Source organism: Hipposideros armiger, unplaced genomic scaffold (assembly GCF_001890085.2).
Source record: "Hipposideros armiger isolate ML-2016 unplaced genomic scaffold, ASM189008v1 scaffold_4, whole genome shotgun sequence".
NCBI lineage: Eukaryota > Metazoa > Chordata > Mammalia > Chiroptera > Hipposideridae > Hipposideros > Hipposideros armiger.
In genome coordinates, this window is record NW_017731354.1 from 3,090,237 (window position 1) to 3,112,894 (window position 22,658).

The 22,658-nt window shown below is 37.6% G+C and overlaps 1 protein-coding gene across 2 annotated transcripts; it reads right to left on the reverse strand.

Moving 5' to 3' along the window:
- Window positions 1–136: 136 nt before the first annotated feature.
- CUNH16orf87 (chromosome unknown C16orf87 homolog) lies at window positions 137–22,411 on the reverse strand. 2 transcript variants are annotated; one of them, XM_019643150.1, is made up of 4 exons: window positions 21,857–22,411; window positions 15,054–15,150; window positions 7,193–7,375; window positions 137–1,443 (listed from the first exon to the last, which is right to left on the reverse strand). In XM_019643150.1, exons 1-4 carry the CDS (start codon window positions 22,394–22,396, stop codon window positions 1,325–1,327), a joined length of 939 nt encoding a protein of 312 aa, XP_019498695.1. In that variant the 5' UTR covers window positions 22,397–22,411; the 3' UTR covers window positions 137–1,324. The 2 variants fall into 2 exon arrangements, with proteins under 2 accessions (XP_019498695.1, XP_019498705.1); XM_019643160.1 differs by lacking the exon at window positions 7,193–7,375.
- Window positions 22,412–22,658: the final 247 nt, after the last annotated feature.

A 22,658-nucleotide genomic window follows, 5' to 3' on the forward strand; every position in this document is an offset into this window, starting at 1 on the left:
GTGCCGACTTGGGCCACTGAAGTAACGTCTTCTACAACTGGACTGAAGAACAAAACGACAGCAACTTGTCTGTTCCCCTTCCCTGATTCTCCAGCGCTGTTCCCCGCCCCCAATTCCCCAATGAAATCTTTTTTTAAAAAAAAAAAAGGGAAATTCTCTTAAGGTGGCTAAGTCTAACTGATGGCCTTCCCTAATTAGGCTTTAGGACTTCTAAACAGATTTGGCAGAGGAGGGTAGTTAAAATAAGGGAAGTTCTTGTCAAGTCTGAATATGTTAATCATTAAATCAATACGCAAAAATACAAAAGCATTTAATATAAAATAAAGCAACTATAAACAATTATCATTTAACACTAGAAAAATTAAGAATTTAAATATATTTCACAAACTTCACTAGAACAAGAGGCTTACACCACATTATTTCATCTATTAGTTTCAATATTAAGGTTTATTTTTTCTTCCAGAGTGAGGTTAAGTAACAATTTAAATAATTACTAGGATGTATAAATGAACATCCATTCAGATAAAACATTACTGCTTAAAAGTGGCTATCTAAGAAATATTTTGCATGTAATAAATATATTTTATGTTTAGGTTAACAGGCACCATTTTGAGAGCAGAAAAGTGGTTTTTTTTTAAACCAATAAATAAATTACATTCAAGAAAACAAGATGTTTATATCTAAAGTATCATATATCCTTAAATGTTTTTCTTCATATAGCACCCAAACTTCCAAATTGCCTAGAAAGTATCTCCCAAAATATAACTCATACCTTCAGTCATAAAAATAAAAGGCCAAGAAAAAAATCAATTTAAGACAAAATTTACAATTTATATTCTTAATTTCCCATTCAATAAAATATCAATTGCCAATTTATTAAAAGTAAATGAATTGTATATATGCAATCTGTTAGTGCTGAAAGTCTGAAATATATATTTTTTAAAAGTCTTCCTCAAAATATGTAAAATATTGCATCTCTGGTGGCAAACCTGAAAAATTATCAAGCATTTTATTTCCCTAGTTTTCATATTTCCATTCCCATCCCTACACTTTTAACCTTTATCAGCCATCTTTTTTTTTTTGTAAATACACTTACTTATATCCCAAACACAAAACACTGACAATACTCCTTGACAAACAAGGAAATTCCAGAACAGTCCAAGCCTACAGCTTTGCTCCCAAAGTGTGGCACAGGCTAAATGCTGGGGAAAACCAATCAGTGGCCCTTATCGATGCCGTCAGAACGCTCCTGAGAGTCTATAACTGGGTGAGAATTTGCTGATGTAATCCTGAAGAAAGTTGCAATACATTCTGCAGACAAATATCAGAGAATAAGTCTTTGATTGATAATTTTCCTATTTATTTCTGCCAAGGCGACTGAAAACACGAAAGCCTTTTCATCAGAGAGGTTAGCATAGATGTCAATTTCCTTCTCCTGTTTCTCTGTTAAAAGCAAAAGGGAAAGATTAATATAAAGGCAGTAAATCCAGTAATTATGTTACAAAATTTAAAGTTTTCAAGTATTTCTTTAAATGACAATAAATATTATACATAATACTACAATATACATTAAATGTTATAAAGTATTATGCTACTGAACTGAAATTTTTAAAAATTACACAAAGGACTTATTGAAATGTCATGCGCTAAATCGTAAAACTAAATGGAGGCTATATACATTTCTACACAGTCTAATATCTACAACACTTTTGTAAAAATCTCTTAATATTTCTTTCTCCTCACTAGTATGAGCTGTCTCAATCAGAATGAATTTTCTCACCCTACAGATGGTCCCTTCTGAACATCAATGGTTCCTTTATGAATATGTTAACTTCTTCACCTTAGCCCTGCTATAGAAAATAAGAATAACCAACATTTATTTCTAGTTTTCCCCGCCTGATTACAAATGCAATCCAAGTTCATGGTAGAAAAAATTTTAAATACAGAAAAAACAAAAAAGAAATCATCTATCTCATAAGCCAGCTAAAATCACAAGTAAATTCTTTTTTCAGGCTCTACTATGATTGTTTTTGTCTATTCTTGTTTTCACTTTTTAATCAAAGTTAAAAATGCACTTAGCTTAGAGTCGAATCATTTTTACACTTGTTACCCAAAACTGCCATGCACATTTCCCACTCTCCGGGTGCAATGACTATTTTTTTTCCCAGTTGTTCTTTTTTGTTTTTACCTATCTCTAAGTAACATTTTTATATGTTGCTGCTACTACTTGGCTTGTTGGTTGCTTTTAAGCATTATTAATGACTTTCCGCTGTGGAGAACTAGGATTTTATTGCGTTCTATCTCTTGCCCCCACCATACTCATCCCTTGCATCTTCCCATTACAGTTATGTCACAATCTTGGTGAGATTAATATTCAATGTTTACATTATTCTCACTATGTAAATAATTTCTCTTTCCTTTTTCATCTGCTTAATTTTCATTACTAATTGAACCCAAACCCTCTCCTAGTTGTACAAATCTTTCAGAATGTTTATACATAAATTATTCTATCAATTTTATCTTGAAGAAATCTTTCCAAGTCTGATCTGCTCCAACCTGAAATGGTTTCTCTCAGGGCCTATTGCACAATTATCATCTTGAGATCTCTCTTCAACTGTGTGCTGGAGACGCCCCTCATCTCTCTCTTGAGTCGGATCCTGGGTCCCAGATCCCAGGATACTTTCTTGGTTTACGTCTTCATTTTGATGGCATGTATCTTGCAGTAACTTCCTGAGAAAGGGAGTATGGGTAGCATACACTCCCTTGAGACCGTGAATGTTAGAAAATGCCTTTAGTCCACCTTCACACTGACTTAACAGTGTGGGTGACTAAAAACTTGTGGATTTCCTCTTAGTATTGTGAAGGCAAAAAATTGTCTTCCAATAACTGGTACTACTTAAGAAAACCCAACACTTTTTTATAGTATTTTTTAAATTATTGCTAAATTTACAGTGAAATACAGATCTTAAGTGTACAATTGGAGGAGTTCTGACAAACATAATCCATGTAACCCACACCACAATCAAGATACAGAAAATTCCTCATGCTTCATTCTAGTCAATCCTTCCCTACCCCACCAGCGATGACTGTTCCAACACTGCAGATTCATTTTACCTGTTCTTGAACTTCATATAAATGGCATCATATAATATGTACTGTTTTGTGTCTAGCTTCTTTGTTCAATATGTTCTTGAAATTCATTGATGCTGTTCGTGTATGAGTGGTTTGTTCCTTGCTGGGTAGTATTCCACTGTATTAATTCTAATATCATTATGCTTTGGCATAATCTCTACTTTTAACCATCCAGTGGGCTGGGAATTTGGTGGGCCATTTCAATATGAAAACAATTCCTCCAGGCCCGGGAAAATTTCTTGATTTATTTCATTGATGACTTCCTTCTTCTCCATCTTCTATGTTCTTTTTCTGCAATGTCAATAATTTATAGATGCTGCCTTCAAACTGGTCCTCTAAATTCCTTACGTTTCCCATTCCATTTTTAAATTTCTTTTCCTATTGCTCTATGTTCTGGTACATTTCTTCAGTTTTGTCTATAAGCCTTCTGTTATGGTTTTTCATTTCTGCAAATTATATAAATATATACATATATTTTTTTGAGATTCATATTTTAAAGTTCATTTTCCAGTTACTTTGTGACATCTGCAGTTTCCTTTTAAATATTATCTTATTTCATGACTACAATATCTTCTCTTACTAAGAATATTGATAGTCTTGATTTTTTATTCTCCCTGCAAAAACTTGTTGTATCCAAGTTTTTTTCTTCTGTTGATTTGGTCTAGCTTTTCATACTAGATGCTTTCTTCCATATATCTGGGTAATTCTTGGTAATATGCTTATATTTAAGTTGAACCAAAAAAGCTGATTGGCTCCTGCACACCTGTGGAACTTGACTGTGGTCATCACTTTACGATGATCTGTCTGGGCCATTTTCTTTGTGAAATCCTTAATAAAAATATCTTTATTTTAGGTCTTTTCTCTTGGGCTCTACTGAATCCCTAGAGAAGATACTTCTAATCCATTACCTGGAGGATATAAGCCTGACATGGAGAACTCAATATTTACCATCTTTAATTTTCACCTAATCTTCCTGATCTTAGTATTGTATCCCTGCTCTCCATGAAGCCTGGTATTCCCTAAACCAGAGACTCTGTTTTTTCTTATGTTTTTCAAATAATAAACTTGGAGAGAGGGGATAATGAGGTAAACAGCCTTAACGGGCCATTTTAGAAACTAGACTTTCAAACAATCTTGTTTTTAGCCTCACCTTCACCTCTACACTTCTAGACATAACTGATGCACAAATTCCTCATTTTAAGGCAGTTGTGCAATAAAAGCCCGTTTCTTTCTTGGCAGTCCCCAAAGGAGCTTACAATTTAAGTTTCATGGATATCACTTTCCAGAATTTTGCTGCTTCCCTCATTCCTTGTCCTTATGGGACTTCGCTGTTTTTAAAAATATCCTTTTACTAGGATTTAGGGAGGGTACAGAGCTGAATGCGTTTATTCAATCCGCCATCTTTAACTTGAAGTCTATATTCATTTTATATGTTCTAACTAAGCTATTCCGAATTGCCCAATATATTTGAATCAGTCAAAATGTCACTACTACATTACTAATATCCGGAATAAACATATTCTCCACATATAAAATGAAGACTCATCTGAAACCAACCAAAAATTGTTGTTCAATGGTTTCTTTTCATGATTTTATAAAGATATGTTGTTATCTATAATAGATATGTAACAGGCTTTCCTTTTCCACTCTTTCTTCTGCCTATTCCTTTTCAAAATATAGAGAACAATAGGGCAGCCTGTTAGCTCAAGTGGTTAGAGCACGGGCTCATAACACCAAGGTTGCTGGTTCGATTCCCACATGGGCCAGTGAGCTGCGCCCTCCACAACTAGACTGAAGACAACTTGACTTGGAGCTCAACTGCGCCCTCCACAACTAGATTGAAAAAAAACAACAACTGACCACTTGACTTGGAGCTGATGGGTCCTGGAAAAGCACACTGTTCCCCAATGAAGTTTAAAAAAAAAAAAAGTTTAGATTCCCCATGAGAAAACTTAAAAAAAATCTATCTATATGTGTGTGTGTGTGTGTATAGAGAACAATAAAGTCAATTTAAAAATGTGTTCTTAGACACACAGTCAGGCTGTCCTTATAAAAATAAAGGTAAAGCTTGCTTCACTTTTTTCAAATGCCCTCTGAGCAGGGAATCAATAAACACTGAACTAAATTAAATAGCTACTTAACACTAAGAAGCGTATCAAAGTAGTTTATTCTAAAATATATAGATACTTCAAAAGTCATTATTTCCTCTCCATATTATATTCAGAGAACATGGTCTGCCTCAAGGGTTAGCAAAATTCAGCCTGGGGGCCCAAATCTGGCCCACCACTTGTTTTTATGAAGTCTAACTAGTACAAGACATGCCCATTCATTTACATATTGTCTATGGCTGCTTTCCAGCTACAATGACTGAGCAGAGTAGTTATGTCAGGGACTGTATGGCCCACTAAACCTAAAATACTTATCTGGCTCTTTACAGAAAACGTTTGCTGCTCATCATGTCCTCACCCTCCTCCTCATCAAAAGATTTGTTATTTTACAAAAACTGCTTTGAGCACTTTCCTGTTTGTATTAAAAGCAAATAAATTAAAAGCATATTTTACTCTAGAAATAGCTGTCTTAAAACTTTTCTATAATAAACTGCAAATACCTGAAAAAAGTTTATAGCCAAATACATGCTTCTTTTCTCAAGTTAACATGAAATAAAAGTTTCAACCTACATAATCAGAGTCTTAGCACAACAATATAGACCTCACGCCCCAACTAAAAGGCTGTCATTATGTTTTCCCATCTCCTCTCGCCCTCCACCAGAAGCATTCCTTTCTCCATTCTTTGGGTTATATTCCCTTTACTTCAACTGAAAAGAATGTTCTGTTTTCTGGGCCAAGCAATTTTTCCTCTCTTCTTTTTTCCCTGTTAACTTTTCTTTACCTAGTTCCCCTTCGGAAACAGTCTTTAGCACAGATTTCCTGATCATCCCACTGTTACAGCAGCACATTCAAATTGAGAAAAAAACCCTCAAATTCTCTGGCAGAGCAGTGTAACAGAAGGAAAGAGAAAAGGCAGTAAAATTACCTAAGGAATTAAGAAGTATCTAAGTACAGTCTTCCAACAATACAAACAGAATATAAACCTTATTCCTTTAGTCATACAATATTAAGAAACCTTTATTTTGACAAAAGTTAGGAACAGCTATATCGGTTCAGTAATGTTCCCTAATGGTGTAACTTTATTCAAATAAAAGCACACAAAGAAGAGAGAAGTGGTAAACAGGTAAAACATTCTCAAATAAGAGAAATTTACATTTATGCTTGAATACTTGAATACCTGAAAAAGCAAAGCGTAACTCACAAATAACATAAGAACTTATAAATGCATTTCACTGAAGATGAAGTTATTTTGAAAGAGGTTTTTAAAGCATTATAAAGAGCAACTATCCCTTTTTTTTCATTAATTACTGGCTTGAAAGCCTCAATTTAAAAAAGGTATTTATGAGCATATGGGGATTCACTATACTATTCGCTCTACTCTTGTATAATCCTTGACATCTTCCATGATTATTTTTTTAACAGGCAGATAAATCAAAGAAAAGGAGAAGCTCAGCTTTCAGTTAATGGTTGAAAACAAATGACAAGTAGTTTATCCAAAGTAGGGAGCACACAATGAGCAATTTAAAAATTCATGCTAAAGAACACTTTCAATAGTCAATTTAAAACTCATGTATAACAGTTTGAAGCAAGTCTTAGAAGAACTCAGATTTATCTAAAAAAAAAAAAAAAAAACACCCATTTTAACAGGCTTCTCCAGACTGTCACATACAAATGATCATCTCTGAACTTTACTATCATCAGTTTATAGCAAAGTAAATTTTACCTAATTTAAGACTTCAGTTTTCCAATAAGAATTAAATTTGGTTTTTTTGGTTTCTTTTTGTTTTTAACAAGCATGTACCTTAGAGGAAATGCTTTCAAACTAAAATTTGAGTGGTGATTTTTAAGTCCAGGAGTTCAATGCCTGCCAAACACTTTCTTCACTACTATCTACTTAAGATCTCAGAAAATTTTAATACTTGGGGAAAAAAACTGCTTGAATTTTTTCATACCTCTTTCTTCCTCATGTTTTTTGGCAGATGCACTTTTAGGTCTTCCTCTTCCTCGTCTGATATGATCTGAATGGCTGTTACTTCGAGACCTTTTTCTGTTTTCTAAATCCTTATTTACTGTAGAATTTATCTTCTCTCTCCTAACTCTCTCTGTTCGCCTCCTCTTGGCCTCATGCTTGTTTTCTGTATGGACGAATAAAAGTGATATATTTTAGGGCTTAGCAAGAACTGTTTGCTTAAGTTCTCATTGTCTTCTTTTTTTTTTTTTCTAAATAGCACTAGAATTTGCTGCCTGGCAAATACTATAAAACTACAACCATTAACATCTATGCCCCTCACATCCATGTAGGAAAAAAGAAACTCAACAGAATTTAGATGATTCACATTAACATGAGGTAGGAGGAATCTTGTAACAGAAGACATTTTTTAACTTGGCACCTTTAATTTCAGCCCCTACAATTTTTCACAATTCCACAACGAACTTTCTGCCTTTTTCTCTGCTCCCAAGCTAAAAATGGTGAAGTATTAGAAAAGGGGGAAAAAAATCTATTCCTTTTTGCCCCTACCCAAATTATAGATTGAAATATGTCGGGGCCGGCCAAGTGGCGCATTGGTTAAGAGTTGGCTCGGGACGCCAGCTCGGAGCAGCAGGGCCCCGGTTCGGATCCCACATGAGGGCCAGTGACGCTGCCCTCTACAGCTAAGATGGTGAACAACAGCTTGACCTGGAGCTGGGCTGCTGTGAGTTGCTGTCGATGGCGTAGGCTGCAGTGGGGCTGGCCGGCAGCTGCTGTGAGCTTTCGTGAGCCGCCGTGAGCGGCCGTCCAATGCCCGGCAAGTGACTGCCTCACCCGGGAAGAGTGCAATGATAATACCAACATGGGCCAGTGAAGCGACATCCTCCACAACTAGTCTGAAGAACAAAAGGACAGCAACTTGTCTGTTCCCCTTCCCTGATTCCCCAAAGCTGTTCCCCTCCCTCAATTCCCCCATAAAATCTTTTAACAAAAAATGTCAAATATTCAGAAGCAAAACTGACCTCATCCATACTATGTTAAGGTTACCAATAAAAAGTAAACAGAAAGCATCTATAGAAAATAAAAAAACACTCGAGAAGTAGTTTTGACTTTAGCCAAAGATGAGGTCCTTTCTGACATTCTGATAGCATTTGATTCCCTAAATGGAATAGGAATAGGGGAACTTTACTCAATATGGTGGTTTAATTAATGCAAGAAGCCACCCTTTCTCACTCCAAACAAATCAGAACGTTGGATAAGACAAACAACAAATTAAAAAAAAAAAAAGTAAAAACAAAAACTTGCTTTAATACATACCTGAACTCAAAAGCAAGAGAGAATTCCCCAAATGCTTAAATTCATGGTGGCAAAGGGACAAAACAAATAAGAAAATTCACATCCCCAAAATTAAGTGGAACAATTTAAAAGACTGTAAATAAATATGCTTAATAGGCTACTGTAAATTTCCTTTTAATTTTAAAGTAAAATAGTAATAGTTATTTCCAAGTACCATATCCTTGGAGAACTAGTTAATTGCAGGTCTCAGATCAGATATATACCAGATATTTAATTATTCCAGATTGCAAGAAAGTTATCAAAGACAACCAGGGTCTTGTTAAAAGACTCAAGGACTACCTTAAAGAGGCTCCCACTGACCATTATAGGACAATTGGAGCATCAATAAAAGCAATGACTGTACTAGATTGAAACATATCAAATATACTTAAAACCAACGAGTACAGGACATTACACAATATACAAAAGCAAAAACTACTTGGCCACCATAGGAATACGCTAAAGAACCAACTTACTACCTTGAAAACTTAAAGGGAAAGAATAAAGCATTTATCCTGCCTTTTCTATTCAAACTGTATCACTCACTGGATAGCCAAAGGGCAGATGAAGAGAAGTTTCTCATTTTAGAATTACTGCAGCTAAAAAATGAAGAAGGAATGATAAAATCAGAGTATCACCGTTTTCAACATGAACTAAAGGATATAAGTGATAAATGTCATATACAAAATACCATACACAAAAATTAACTGACAATGAATTGAAGACTTAAATGTAACAGGTAAAACTATAAAATACTTAGAAAAAAAAAAACAAACCGGAAAGCTTCATGACATTGGATTTGGCAATGATTTCTTGGATATGACACCAAAAGCACAGGCAACAAAAGAAAAATACACAACTTGGACTTTATAAAAATTAAAAACTTCTGTGCATCAAAGGGCACTATAAACAGAATAAAAAGGCAACTCATGGAATAGGAAAAAATATTTGTAAACATATATCAGATAAGGGATTAATATCCAGAATAAAAAAAAAAACTTCTACAACTCAACAACAAAAAACAACCCAATTCAAAAATGGGCAAAGAACTTGAATAGGCATTTCTCCAAAGAAGATAGACAAGTGGCCAATGAACACATGAAAAGATGTTCAACATCACTCATCATTAGAGAGATGCTAATCTCTCTAAAAAAAAACAAAAACCACAAATATCACCTCATACCCATTAGGATGGCTATTTTCAAAAGCACATAAAATAACAAGTATTGGCCAGGATGTGGACATTGGAAGCTTTGTGCATTGCTGGTGGGAATGTAAAATGGTGCAGTCCTTGTGGAAAACAATATGGCAATTCCTCGGAAAACTAAACACAGGATTATCATGCGATCCAGTCATTCCACTTCTGGACATATATCCAAAAGAAATGAAAACAGGAAATTGAACAGATATGTTCATAGAATTATTCACAAAGCCTTAAGCATCCATCAGTGCATGAGTAAACAAAATGTGTTATCAACATACAATAGAATATTATTCAGGAAGGAAACTCTGATACCGGCTACAACATGGATGAACTCTGAAGACATCATGCTAACTGAAATAAGCCAGACACAAAAGGACAAATATTGTATGATTCCACTTATAGGAGGTGACGATAGTAGTCAAATTCACAGGCACAGAAAGAATAGTGGTTGTTTGGAACAGAGGGGAAGAGAAATGGGGAGTGTATTGTTTAATGAGTACAGAGTGCCCATTTGGGGCGATGAAAAGAATTCCGGAGATGGAGAATGGTGATGATGGTTAAGTACACAATATGAATGTACTTAATGCCACTGAACTGTGCACCTAAAATAATTAAAATGTTGTTTTATGTTACGTATATTTTATCACAATAAAAGATGTAAAAAAAGGTAAGATTTGGTGAAAAATAAGCAATCAGAAAACAAGATGAACTGCTAAAAATTAAAGTCCAAAAGACAAAGTAAATAAGGACAGAATTATAAAGACAAGAATCATAGATCTGGAGAGAGAGATCAATAGAGCCGGCCGAGTGGCCTGTTGGTTAAGAGCTGACGTGGGACGCCAGCTCTGAGCAGCAAGGCCCTGGTTCGGATCCCACATGCAGGCCAGTGATGCTGCGCCCTCTACTGCTAAGATGGTGAACAACAGCTCGACCTGGAGCTGGGCTGCCGGCATAGGCTGCAGCCCCTGATGCAGTAGGCTGCCGTAAGCTACCGTGAGTGGCTGGCAGCCAGCGTGAGCAGCCAGCAGCTGGCGTGAGCTGCCGTGAGCCACCATGAGCCACCGTCCAATGGCCGGTGAGCGACTACCTCACCCGGAAAGAGCACCATGATAATACCAACATGGGCCAGTGAAGCGATATCCTCCACAACTAGAATGAAGAACAAAAAAAAAGACAGCAACTTGTTTGTTCCCTTTCCCTCATTCCCCAATAAAATCTTAAAAAACAAAAAAAGAGAGATCAATGAAATTTCCTGGAACAAAACAGAGAATATATGACAGTTAAGTGAAAAGCAATGAAAGATCCAAGAAATCTCATACTATTTATCTATGACCTAATTGCTAATTATCTACCCAATATTCTCCCCCTCTTCAGTAAGAACAGAATCCTGATCTGTTCAAGAGGGCAATGTACCCAGCTAAAACATAAACACACATTCCAAGACTCCTGCAGGTGAAATGGCCCTGAAATTTAGTCCTGGCCAATGAAGACATGGAAGTGGAACTGGGTAAGGTTTGCAGAAAGATTTCTGAAGGGGATAAACATGGCTGGCATGCCCCTTTATGCCTCTGCCCTTCCCTCTTCTTCCTGCTTGGAATGCTTATGGGATGCCCAGAAGTATCGCAGCTACCTTGTAACAATGAGAATGAAAGCCACATCTTCTCAAGATAGAAGAAAGTGAAGAACCTAGGTCCTTGATGATCTCATGGACCCACCAGTGCCAACTTCGTTTCTCTTCACTAAATAGGAAAAGTCAACTATTTGTCCAATCCCAAGTCAAGTCAAGTTTTCTGCAGATAGTGATCCTCATGTATCATCCAATGAGGATGCCAGAAGGAAAAGAGAATGGGGAAAAAGAAGTAACAGGAAGAAATGCCTTAGGCTGAAAACTCGAGCCTTCAGTTGGAAAGGACAGAGTGCAGAGGAAGAGTGAGAATGTTTACATGTGCATGCAAAGTAAAGGCATTCTCCACAATCCAAGATAGGAAATGTACCACCACATGTCTTACATGAACATTTTTCCAGGTCTGAAACAATTTCTGCAAAATCTGTTCCAGAAATAAAAACACATGGGTTAAAAAAAAAATGGTATATAAGAAAAAGTGAGATCATCCCTGGTGTATACTGAAAAGAAATTTTAGTGTGGCAACTGTGCAGCAGAGCTCAAGTCAGTCTTAATGGGAAGTCAGAGGATTCTATAAAAAAAGGCCTTAAAGATAAATATAGATATCATTATGAAAACTATGATTATGAGCCTAAAAATACAGGTGATGCTATGCATTATTTTCACCAAACATCAAAAATAAAAACTATATAAAAGTTATGTTCCATATATGAATGGATAGCAATTTTAAGTGATTATAGCATGTAAAAACAATGTTTTTTGAAACAACAAAACCAAGCCTTCATTGTCAAGTAATTCAGAGTTCAGAATCACTTACTACTGAATGATGTTCAATCACTTTGAGTTTATAAAAGGTACTGGTGATAACATTTCTGCATTTTTTCCCCTAAACTGAAAGTGAATGTCATTTATAGACTTCTCTGCTTATTTATCAGCCTTTGCCTGTTAATTTACCTTAGAGAATAATTTGAAATGTTTAATTTTTTCATCCCTTTTTCTCCTTCCCCCAATAAAAATTGGGGAAGCTGTTATTTATTTGACTAAGTTTAACCTAAAGCTTATACCCACTGAGGAATACAGTTAAATACTAATAAACAATTCCAATTTTTTACTGTTTTAAACCTTTTTTCTTACCTTTAGAGGAAGGCTTTTATGGCTTTTATGAACTAGTACATTAAGTCCTCACAACATCATCGATAAGTTCTGTCACATTAAACAAAATGCCACGTAATGAATCCAGTTTTACTATAGGCTAACTGATATAAACAAGAGTAGTTCCTATGGCATCTCATTAATGTTATTAACAAAACGACATTATTTGAGGACCTGCTGTATCTCATTTAGGATTTCAGTTTACTTTTTCCTTATAGTTTTATAATTAAAATTTTAAAAGGAAAAAGGTATATCCACAATTATTAAAATGGGTGAAGGGGATCCAAAGGTACAATCTTCCAGTTGTAAAATAAATTTAAGTAATGGGAATATATGTATAGCATGGTGACTATAGCTAATAATACTCTACTGCATATCTGAAAGTGGTTAAGAATAAATCTCAAAAGTTCTTATCATAAGAAAAATTGTCAAAAACAAACAAGCTCATACAAGTATTACTTTGCACTTTTTTCTTAAGTGTTTTTAGAGATTTTTTTTCCACATTAGTAGCTAAAACTCCGTAGCTGTAGAGGGCGCAGCGTCACTTGCCCTCATGTGGGATCCGAACCAGGGCCCTGCTGCTCAGAACTGGCGTCCCAAGCCAACTCCTAACCAACACGCCACTCGGCCAGCCCCAGGAACACATTTTTAACAAGCTCTCTGAATGACTCCTATATAACTAATCCAGCAACAGCCTTTAAGAATCAGTAAATTACGTCCATTCTCATGATAAAAGAAAGCAACCTCGAACAGTGGCAGAAATCAGATGAAACAACTTTTCTGCCACCTTTATATAGACACAGGATAAACGGACATAAACATAAATGATGGTTGAATCATCTGCTACTATAACCACTTTGTTGAACTTGGCATCCTTACTCAGTTAACACACTGACTAGCCCACTTCCACCTTGTACCCCTATAAACTATTCTCTAGACAGCAACCAGAATGATGTTTTTAAAGGCCAATCAGGGTATGCCATCTTCCCCTCATCTTATCCCACACCCTAGCAATAGTTTCTCCCCACATTTTATGAACAAAATCCAAACTTCTTACTCTGGTTTACAAATCCCTACACAATTTGGTCCCTGCCTATCCCTCTGGCTTCATCTTCCACACTCCCCTGCTCCTAGTGTCTACACTGCAACCACACTGGCCTTTTTGTTCCTAAAATATACCAATGTTTTTCCAGTCTTAGAATTTCTGCATTTGCTATTTCATCTGTCAACAATGTTCTCCCTGATCCAATCATGACTAGCCCCTTGTTCCTATTCAGCCGCACCTTAAATGTCACTTCTCAGAGAGGCCTTCTCCAACCACTCAATCAAAAGTAGCCTTCTAGTAACATGCTAGGACAGCACTCTATTTTAATTTCCTACAAGGCGCTTGTCACAAGCTGATAGTCTCCATGTATTTGTTCATTGTCTATTTCCTCCCCTCATCAATGTAAGCTCCTGACAGTGAACCTGCTTTGGTAGTACATTCATTCATTATTTTATGCCCAAGGCTCACTACAGTGCCTAGCACATTGCAGGTGCTCAATATACATTTGTAATCAATCTACTCTTATTTGAGGATTGTCACTATATGAAATTCTGACTTTACCAAAAAATAAAGTAAAACATTTCACCTTTTATAAATATATCCATTGAATAAATCCAATTTGTCTAATTAATGGGAAAGTAAAATTCAAACAAAATTACTTTTTAGATATTCTAAATCAGGGAATTATAAACAATAACCAATATGTCTAAAAATTATATTTACATCAAGTCATATTTTTCCAGTCACTAGTTTAAAAAACTTTAACGTTGTTACAAATTTTGCCAGCACGATGAGAATAAAAACCTGAATGCCCATCAACCAGTAAATAAATAAATTGTGGCCATACAAATACTAAACAATAAAAAGAAATTCTTTATATATACAACATGGCTGAATCTTAAACTGTGCTCAGTGAAAGAAGCCAAGCAAAAAAGAGTATATATTATATGATTCCATTTACATAAAGTTCTAGAATAGTGACAGAAAGCAGATTAGTGGTTGTCTGGGGGTTGGGGGAGCAAGAAGTAGAGATTACAAAGGGGAACTAGAAAATTTTGGGGAATGACAGACATATTCATTATCTTGATTGTGGTGATTGTTTGACTGGTATAAACATATAACAAAACTTATCAAACTGTACACTTTAAATATATGCAACTTATTGAATGTCAATTGTACCTTAATTAAACTGTTTTTTAAAATCAGATAAGATATATTTCCTTGCTTAAAACCCCTTCAATGGTTCTCCATCCTCCAAAGCAGAAAATTTGTTACAAAGTTTTATCAGCATTATAAGGGAGTTAACATTTAAATGGAATGAACAGTAAACTAGTGCCATAAGCTGATTTCCAATACCTAATAAAAACCAGACATACTTCAATAGATTTTAGTTTTTAAGCAGAAATGTAAATAGTAAACTCATAAAAATTAATTTTAAATTTCTACATCAAGAAGCTAAAAATGTGGTAAACTCTCACAATTACCTGTAGAAGTTGGTGATTTCTCTGGGTGCTTTGCATTTAAAAGTTTTCTGCTAATAAATATATAACCACAGGGACATGATTTACATGCAACAGGAACCTGTAAGGAAAAAAAAAAAATATATATATATATATATTACTATTTTTCTATTGTTAAACATCTCAGTGTTTATGTAGTCTCCTGAATAAGTTACTTGAAGTAGAAATCATAGTTTTATTTAATCCCCACCGCCTTACAACAAATTATTTGAGATAAGTATTGTGTCCTATATATCTTCATATTCTAGTGCTTTACAAAGCCATCGATATAGTAAATGAATGAAAAATATGTGACCAATAGAAAAACATAATAGGGTCAGAGCCAGGAAAAACGTGTGGAAAAAAAAGGTAGCATTTCCTAAAATATTAGTTTGAATAGCAGTTTATATAGAACAAATTGGAAAAGGGAACGTGGCTCAGAAGTCATTAAAGTATCCCAGAAGTCACTATGAGGGCCCAACTGGAATGAAGAGTGAGAATGGGAGATCGGCCAAGTGGCTCAGTTGGTTAAGAACTTGCTCAAGAGTGCGAGCTCTGAGAAACAGGGTCACCGGTTCGATTCCCACATGGGCCAGTGAGCTGCGCCCGAGCTGAGCTGCCAACAGGTGGCAGGATGGCTCAGCTGGTGAGAGCACGTGCTCCTAACGATAAGGTTGCCTGATTGAGATGGTGGGCTATGCCCACCTGCAACTAAACACATGAGCTGAGCTGCCACCCAAGGAACTCAGGAGACAGAGCGCGTGCTCTTAACAACAAGGCTGCCAGTTCAACTCCTGCATGGAATGGCGGCTATGCCCACCCACAACTAACTGAACACGGCCCCTTGAGCTGAGTGGCATGATTGGACTTCGAGCTGAGCTTGTTGTGCCCTCCACAACTAAGACTGAAGGACAACAACTTGGCTGTTCCCCTCCCCCAATAAAATCTTAAAAAAAAAAAGACTGAGAATGGAAATGGAGAAAAGGTAGATGATCTGCCAAACATTTCAAAAGGGAGAAAGAACTGAAAATGACTCAGGTTCTAACATGAGAAGGTAAGATGCCAATTAAAAAAAAAAAAAAAAAAAAAAAAAAGAATAGTTTACAGCAACCGTTGGAGGTGGCAAAAGTGTAATACGAACAAAAGAGAATATAGGAGTTGAGATCTAGGATCACACAGTCTCAGCTCCAGGGAGGACAACGGATAAAACAATGTGGACCCTGAGAAAGAAGAGACCTACACTAAGAAGGGCTCCTGGTAGCTAACTGGGCTCAAATTTAAAAAACCACCTAGCAACTGTTTCTACATAGGGGCCTCTCATGCAAACTGCAGTGAGGAGGAACAAACCTGCAGTGAATTGCCTGGCTACACTATGTTCCTGCCATCTGAGCCAGTCCTTATAAAGGAGTTCCTGGAATTGTATGTTAACCAATAGGACTGAGGTTTTCCCCGCCACATAGAGCTGCATAACTCTATCCCCATCAGCATCTTCATCAACCAATCAGAGAGGATCCATTCTGACCAATCAGGACAGTACTTTTTGGACCAATCATATTTCAAGGATTTGGAGTCCTCATCTGCATGAGGACAAACCAATCAGGGACCAGGGGCAGGAACTTTTCTCTATATAAGTCAATTCCCCTATGGCTCAGAGAGCACACTTTCCCTTTCCACTGATGACTGAAGACTACCGTATTTGCCGGCGTATAAGACGACCCCCTAACATTTCCACTCAAAATACAGAGTTTGTTATATACTTGCCGTATAAGACTACCCCCTCTTCCGCACACCTTCCACACACCAAATAAAAGGTAAAACAATATCAGATTTGATTTCAACATTTATATTTATATTCAAATGCTTATGACATGCAGGAAAACTGTCACAAGGCTGTACGTAATCAAACATATACATAAATCACGATTCGCGATTTTGCGCTATCATACTGGGTGTATGGTCGGCTGTGTTCGATTTTGCGAGTGTGGTAAAATCGCATAACAGCCGAGCATACACCCAGCAGCGCTGCTGATGCCTGAACGGTATGTGGAATGAAGTGGGCGGGCATCGGGAGGCCACTATGGCACGGGGCAAGCACTATGGGCAGTCTATCTGAAGTGTACCTGGCGTATAAGACGACCCCCCACTTGGAGGCATATTTTTCAGGGCCAAAAAATCGTCTTCTACGCCGGCAAATACGGTATGTTTCCCTGGCTGGAGCTGAAACACCAAAGACGAAACACCAAGGACATCACCAAGGACATCTTGCCAGACCAGAGTGGAAAAGAACAGGCAGAGCAGAGCAAGGCAGAACTGTCTAGTCAGAAAGGGGCCTCTCCCCAGGGTCACCTCACAGCCATCCTGCTTCATAATTGAGCTTTAACACTATTAAGCTGTTCCACAGCCGTGCTGTATCACAACTGAGTTGTCTGCACTGAATTAAGTTTCTTTCTTCACTGCACCCCAAACTGGGGATTAATGCCGGCGTTGAATTGGCTCCAACGACCATCGACCATTGGTTGACAACACTTAAGCTCTTAAAGTTTCTGTTTCTAAATCTGTAAAATACAAGTGGCTCCTTTCTCCGTTTCATGTCTATAAATATTTTTTAAAAGCCAAATGTTACTGAAAAGCATTAAAGAAATTTGTACACTTCCCCCAATAATCTCTTCACTAATATTAACCTTAATGATTCTTGGAATCAAGACATGTTAACCAAAAACCAGAAATTAATCTCAACAACAAATACTCACAGAATAGCCAGAAAATTACAATTCCCTTTGTAAGATAAATGCCATTTGATCATTGTTCTGCTTATGTAAAAGTTTATTTACAATTAAAAGGCTTTTTATCCATGTATGTACAGAATGCCTCATATTCTAGACTATAAATATTTGATTTAATTAAGCTGAATTAAAACTTTGGCAGAATTTTTTCTTTGCACAAAAATATTGAACAAAGGATCTCTAGTTTGTATTTAAGAAAAATAACAATAAATCCTATAAAAATAACTGTACTCCAGATACGTCTAATAGCTTGCTTTATTAAAAATGTGATGAGATTCTTTCAAACCATGACAGGAAATGTAACATTACATTCTTTAATAGTGTAAAATCTGCCCAAAATAGATATGTTTGTCATTTTTGAAATTTCACATCTTCATAGAAACCAAGCTCAAAGACACTGACTCATTTCCTTTACACTTAGAACTCATCATTAAGGGGATCCACAGTACTATAAATTGTTTTAAATTAATGCCATTAAAAAACAAAGAAAACATGATGTTCTTATTCAACAGATCCTTTGCTACTCAGCAAGCATTTTCTTACAGCTACTGAAACTCAATAAATTTAAATTTAGGTTTCTGTCTTATGCACAAGAAAACTGTATCAACCCATATCTAGAATTAACAGAGAGTGCTACAGGTAGGTAAGAAATGTACATTTGGCTTTGGGATGAAAAATGCAAAAAACACTGACAAATTGATAGGTTAATTTTCATCCCTTAATTCAAGTGTTTTATGCTCAAGAAACATTCAATGTGCCTGAGCTAAGTCACCCTAAAGTCCTTTTAAAAATGGAAAGATCCTTCCTCCCATCTGCCAAACTCCAAAAGACAACCAACCAACCACCACCACAACCCAAATCCTATAAAGAGAATTATTAAATAGGTGAGACAACTTCGATAATATTAATCTCTTTACATTATAGTGTAATTTAGATTTTAAACAAACAGCCTAAACTTCATTCAAATTTCAGTTGTAATGCCAAAGAATGGTAATGAAAGTTCTAATGCTATACTTTCAGGAATTTAAAATGGAAAAAAGTCCAAAGTTTTGTTTACTCATGGCTTATTGTACATCAATTTATTCCTTGAAAAATGTATTTATGTTTTACAAATAAAACAGGTAAAAACCTGCAATAAACAAAATCCTGGTCCTATATTGTTTCACTGATTTAAAAAAGCTCAAAAATAACCACATTATAAAAAACTCATTTATATTACTTGCTGCTAAGAGAAGTAAAGTTACCTATAGTGGATATGTTTACTATATGTCGCATAAAATTTCCAATAAGTGAAAAAAAAATAGCTGCTCTATTTCTAAAAAATTAAGGCAAAACATAAACATACACAAAAGATATCAGAAAATTAACAAGATCCATGAATACTATACTACATACAAAATGGCTCAGTAATTTGGGTTTAGTGAATGTGAAACCCCCTTGAAAATGAAAAATATTGTGGTTTATTTAGATGTTTCACAACTATATTTTCAGTAGAGGCACATAAAGGGGATGTTATCAAGCAACTAAAAACCTAGGTCTTTCTTGTTTCCTGCTCTCTGTACCTGGTTTTTAAACTTACACACACTTACACACACACACACACACACACACACACACACACACACAACATGTGTATATCTATTCAACTGGGGCAATTTCCTCAAACTTTAAAGATTTTACATTTATATTTATAATAAATTCTAATTTAATATTTGCAAGGCAATTAGCCTGTATTAGCAGTATTCTAATGTTGTTTAAAAAAATGGCTTTCTGAGTTATAATTGTTTTTTCCTCATTTATAAGATGTTTGCACTTTCAAGTAATTAAAGTGCTAAAATTAATCTATTATTTTTTTTAATTCAGTTACTTTTAGTAAAAGGTAAATTGTTTTTAGGAATCACCAAAAATTTTAATTAGTCCTCAGGTATATTCTCCTAAGTATTTAAGGACAAGGCAAACCAGCAGTTTAAAATTATGTAGTAGCTTGCTATGCACGGAAATGTGCCCTCTCACCCCCAATTCATATATTGAAGTCCTAACCGCTAATGTGGTGGCATTTGAAGATGAGACAGCTAGGTTTAGATGAGGTCATGATGTGGGGTCCTCAGGATGAGATTAGTGCCACTGTAAGAAGAGACACCAGAGAGCTCTCTCTGCCAAGATCTTGGGATATCCTGAATACAGGCTGTGACAAAATAAATTGTTTGAGTCACCCAATCTACGATATTTTGTTATGGCAGAGGGGAGACTGTGTAAAACAAAATTAATGTCATCTTTCCAAATAAAATGCTGATGTTTTGCTGAACAGTTACAGGGACTCCTGCAAGTTTATTATCCTTTCCTCTTTCTTTAACCAGGATATCAAAAACAGGTTATTTTTCCCAAAAGGTAACTTTATGCCAAGTAAAACAAGGTCAGGATTTGCAATGACTTGTGCCCTACAGAAACTGGAATGCATAATGCATACCATGTAAACCTTACACTTCTGCACAATTAATTGGAACAAATGGAAATGATTTAAATATTGAAATACACCCCAGCAAAGAGACTTCAATTGCGAAGTCCAATTTTGTCAGAACTTAACAAATTTAGTTTATTGGTAAAAATGGAAGTTTAACTTTGGAAAACATGACGGTATTATTTTGATAATGCATATTCAAACTCCTAAGATCAATAAACTATAATTCTCTTTGCACAATCTTCCTCTGATCAGCATTTCTACCACAGCCGATAAAAGATGTTGAATAAAACATGTAACATTTTGTGTCACAAGATTTGATCAACCTATCAGATTGCTCCTTAAAGAATGCACTAAAACCAGCTTATTAAAAGTCTCCAGCCATTTCAAATTACTCCTAATCAAAAAAAAAAAAAGGAAAGGGGGAGGAGAGAGGTAGTCATTTTGAAAAAATTCTCTCAGTGGAAAAGAAAAAAAACACACCCAGATCTGCATGTTAGCATGAAATATGAGCCTTACGAATGGTTTTAATTGTGAGTTTTAACTCACTAGATTGTAAAGCTTTGAGGAACCTCTATTAATCTAGTAAAAAAAGAGGCACGCTTAAACTAAAAACAGTAAAATGAGAATTTTTAAAATACAGCTCCGGCACCATTAATTCTGTGTAGAAAGCAGTCAGTTACAATTCACGAAACCATATATATATATATATACACACACACACACACACATACGTATATACATATATACATACATATACATATATATATTTTTTTTATTTTTATTATTATTTTTTTAAAGATCAGGAAGCAGAAACACCGAATTTTTAAGAGTGGACACCGTGGGGGGGGGGGAGTGAGGAGCGCCCAGAAGGGAAGGGCTTTATGGGGGCGTTGTTTAATGTTCCATTAGAAACAATGTAAAGAAAGAATTCACGATAATTTACGTCAAAAATGTAGTAAGTGTATAACGACTACCAAAACAAATCTCCAAAATCGCCCAAAACTTAAAACCATCGCGGCCCCTTTTGTCACATCTCGGCGCCCGCCCAGGTCGCGGTGGGGACACTTTGGGGTCCTCCGTGCACAGCTGATGGGAACAAAGCCACCCTCCGCGACAGGAGGGCGCTTTCGGAGCCACGACCCCGTGCTCGGGTTGGGCACATCGGGCATTCTCGTAGGGGCACGGGGGGCTGAAGGGACCGTGCTCGTCCCCTTGGGCCGCTGTCACCCGGAGCCGGCCGGGCGACTCAGGGACAAGCCCACGCCCCCTTCCGCGCGGCCCGGCCGCAGCACAGACACTCGCCCGGCTGACCGCCGCCAGGTGCGCACCGGCCGGGCTGCGGCCCCAGGCGCTGCCGCCGCCACCCCTCGGCACAGCCCGGCCGGGTCCGGGCTCCCTCCGGCACCGCCGAGCCCAACGGCCGGCCCACCCCTCGGCCGCCGGGACCCCGGCGAGGCGGCCTCCCCGCAGCCAACCGCCGCCGCCAACGGCCGCCGCCGACAGCCGCCCGCCCCGCAGCCCGCGCGCCCGGCCCTGGCGCCCACCTGTTGGTCGCACTCGGGGCACGATTTGGTGGCCATCTTCACTTTCTTGGCCCGACTTGCGGACATGCTCCTCTCCGGCGGCGGCGGCAGCGGCGGCGGCGGCGGCTCGGGCTCCTCCCCTCGTACCTCAGCGGCCCGGCCTCCGCCCGCCCGGTCCCGGCTCGCCAGACTGAGGCGCTGCCGGGTGCGCGCGCGCGTGCGCGAGCTCGCGCGGAGCCTGCGTGCCGAGGGGGCGGGGCGCGGCGTGCAGCTGCTCCGTGGGACAGCGGACCGCGCTGCCACCCACCCAGGGCCGGCCCTCGAGCGCGTCCCGATTCTCACGAGAGGAGAAGGTCCCGACCCTCCGGCAGGACAATGGCCACGCCCTCTCCCGGCCGTGCGGTCGGCGTGGGGGCGTGGCTTGAGCGGGACTTGGCAGCGACGGGCGTCAGGCTCGACCAACGACTGCACAGAACGCAGATAGGTACTGGGCACGCCTCCTCCCGGAGGAAGGAGAAGGAGAGAAGAGAGGTGCAAGGTAAAGCGCTCAGCGCCCGGCATTTAATTAACTTCGGTATATGTTAGCAAGTCTAATCACTGAAGAGTTGTAATAAATATCTGACGAGTCGGCTACATGCCAAGCCTGGGCTCGGCGCTGCGAGATATAAATTTCGTTAAGTCTAGTATCTATTGCGGGCCAATTCTGCCAGACAAATGTGAATACTAGGAGCTGTCCTTACAAAATGCGCATTGCAATAGTTAGACTCTTGATGGGAAGAGTAAATTGGCTGACTAGAACATTATATCAAAATTTAAAATCCAC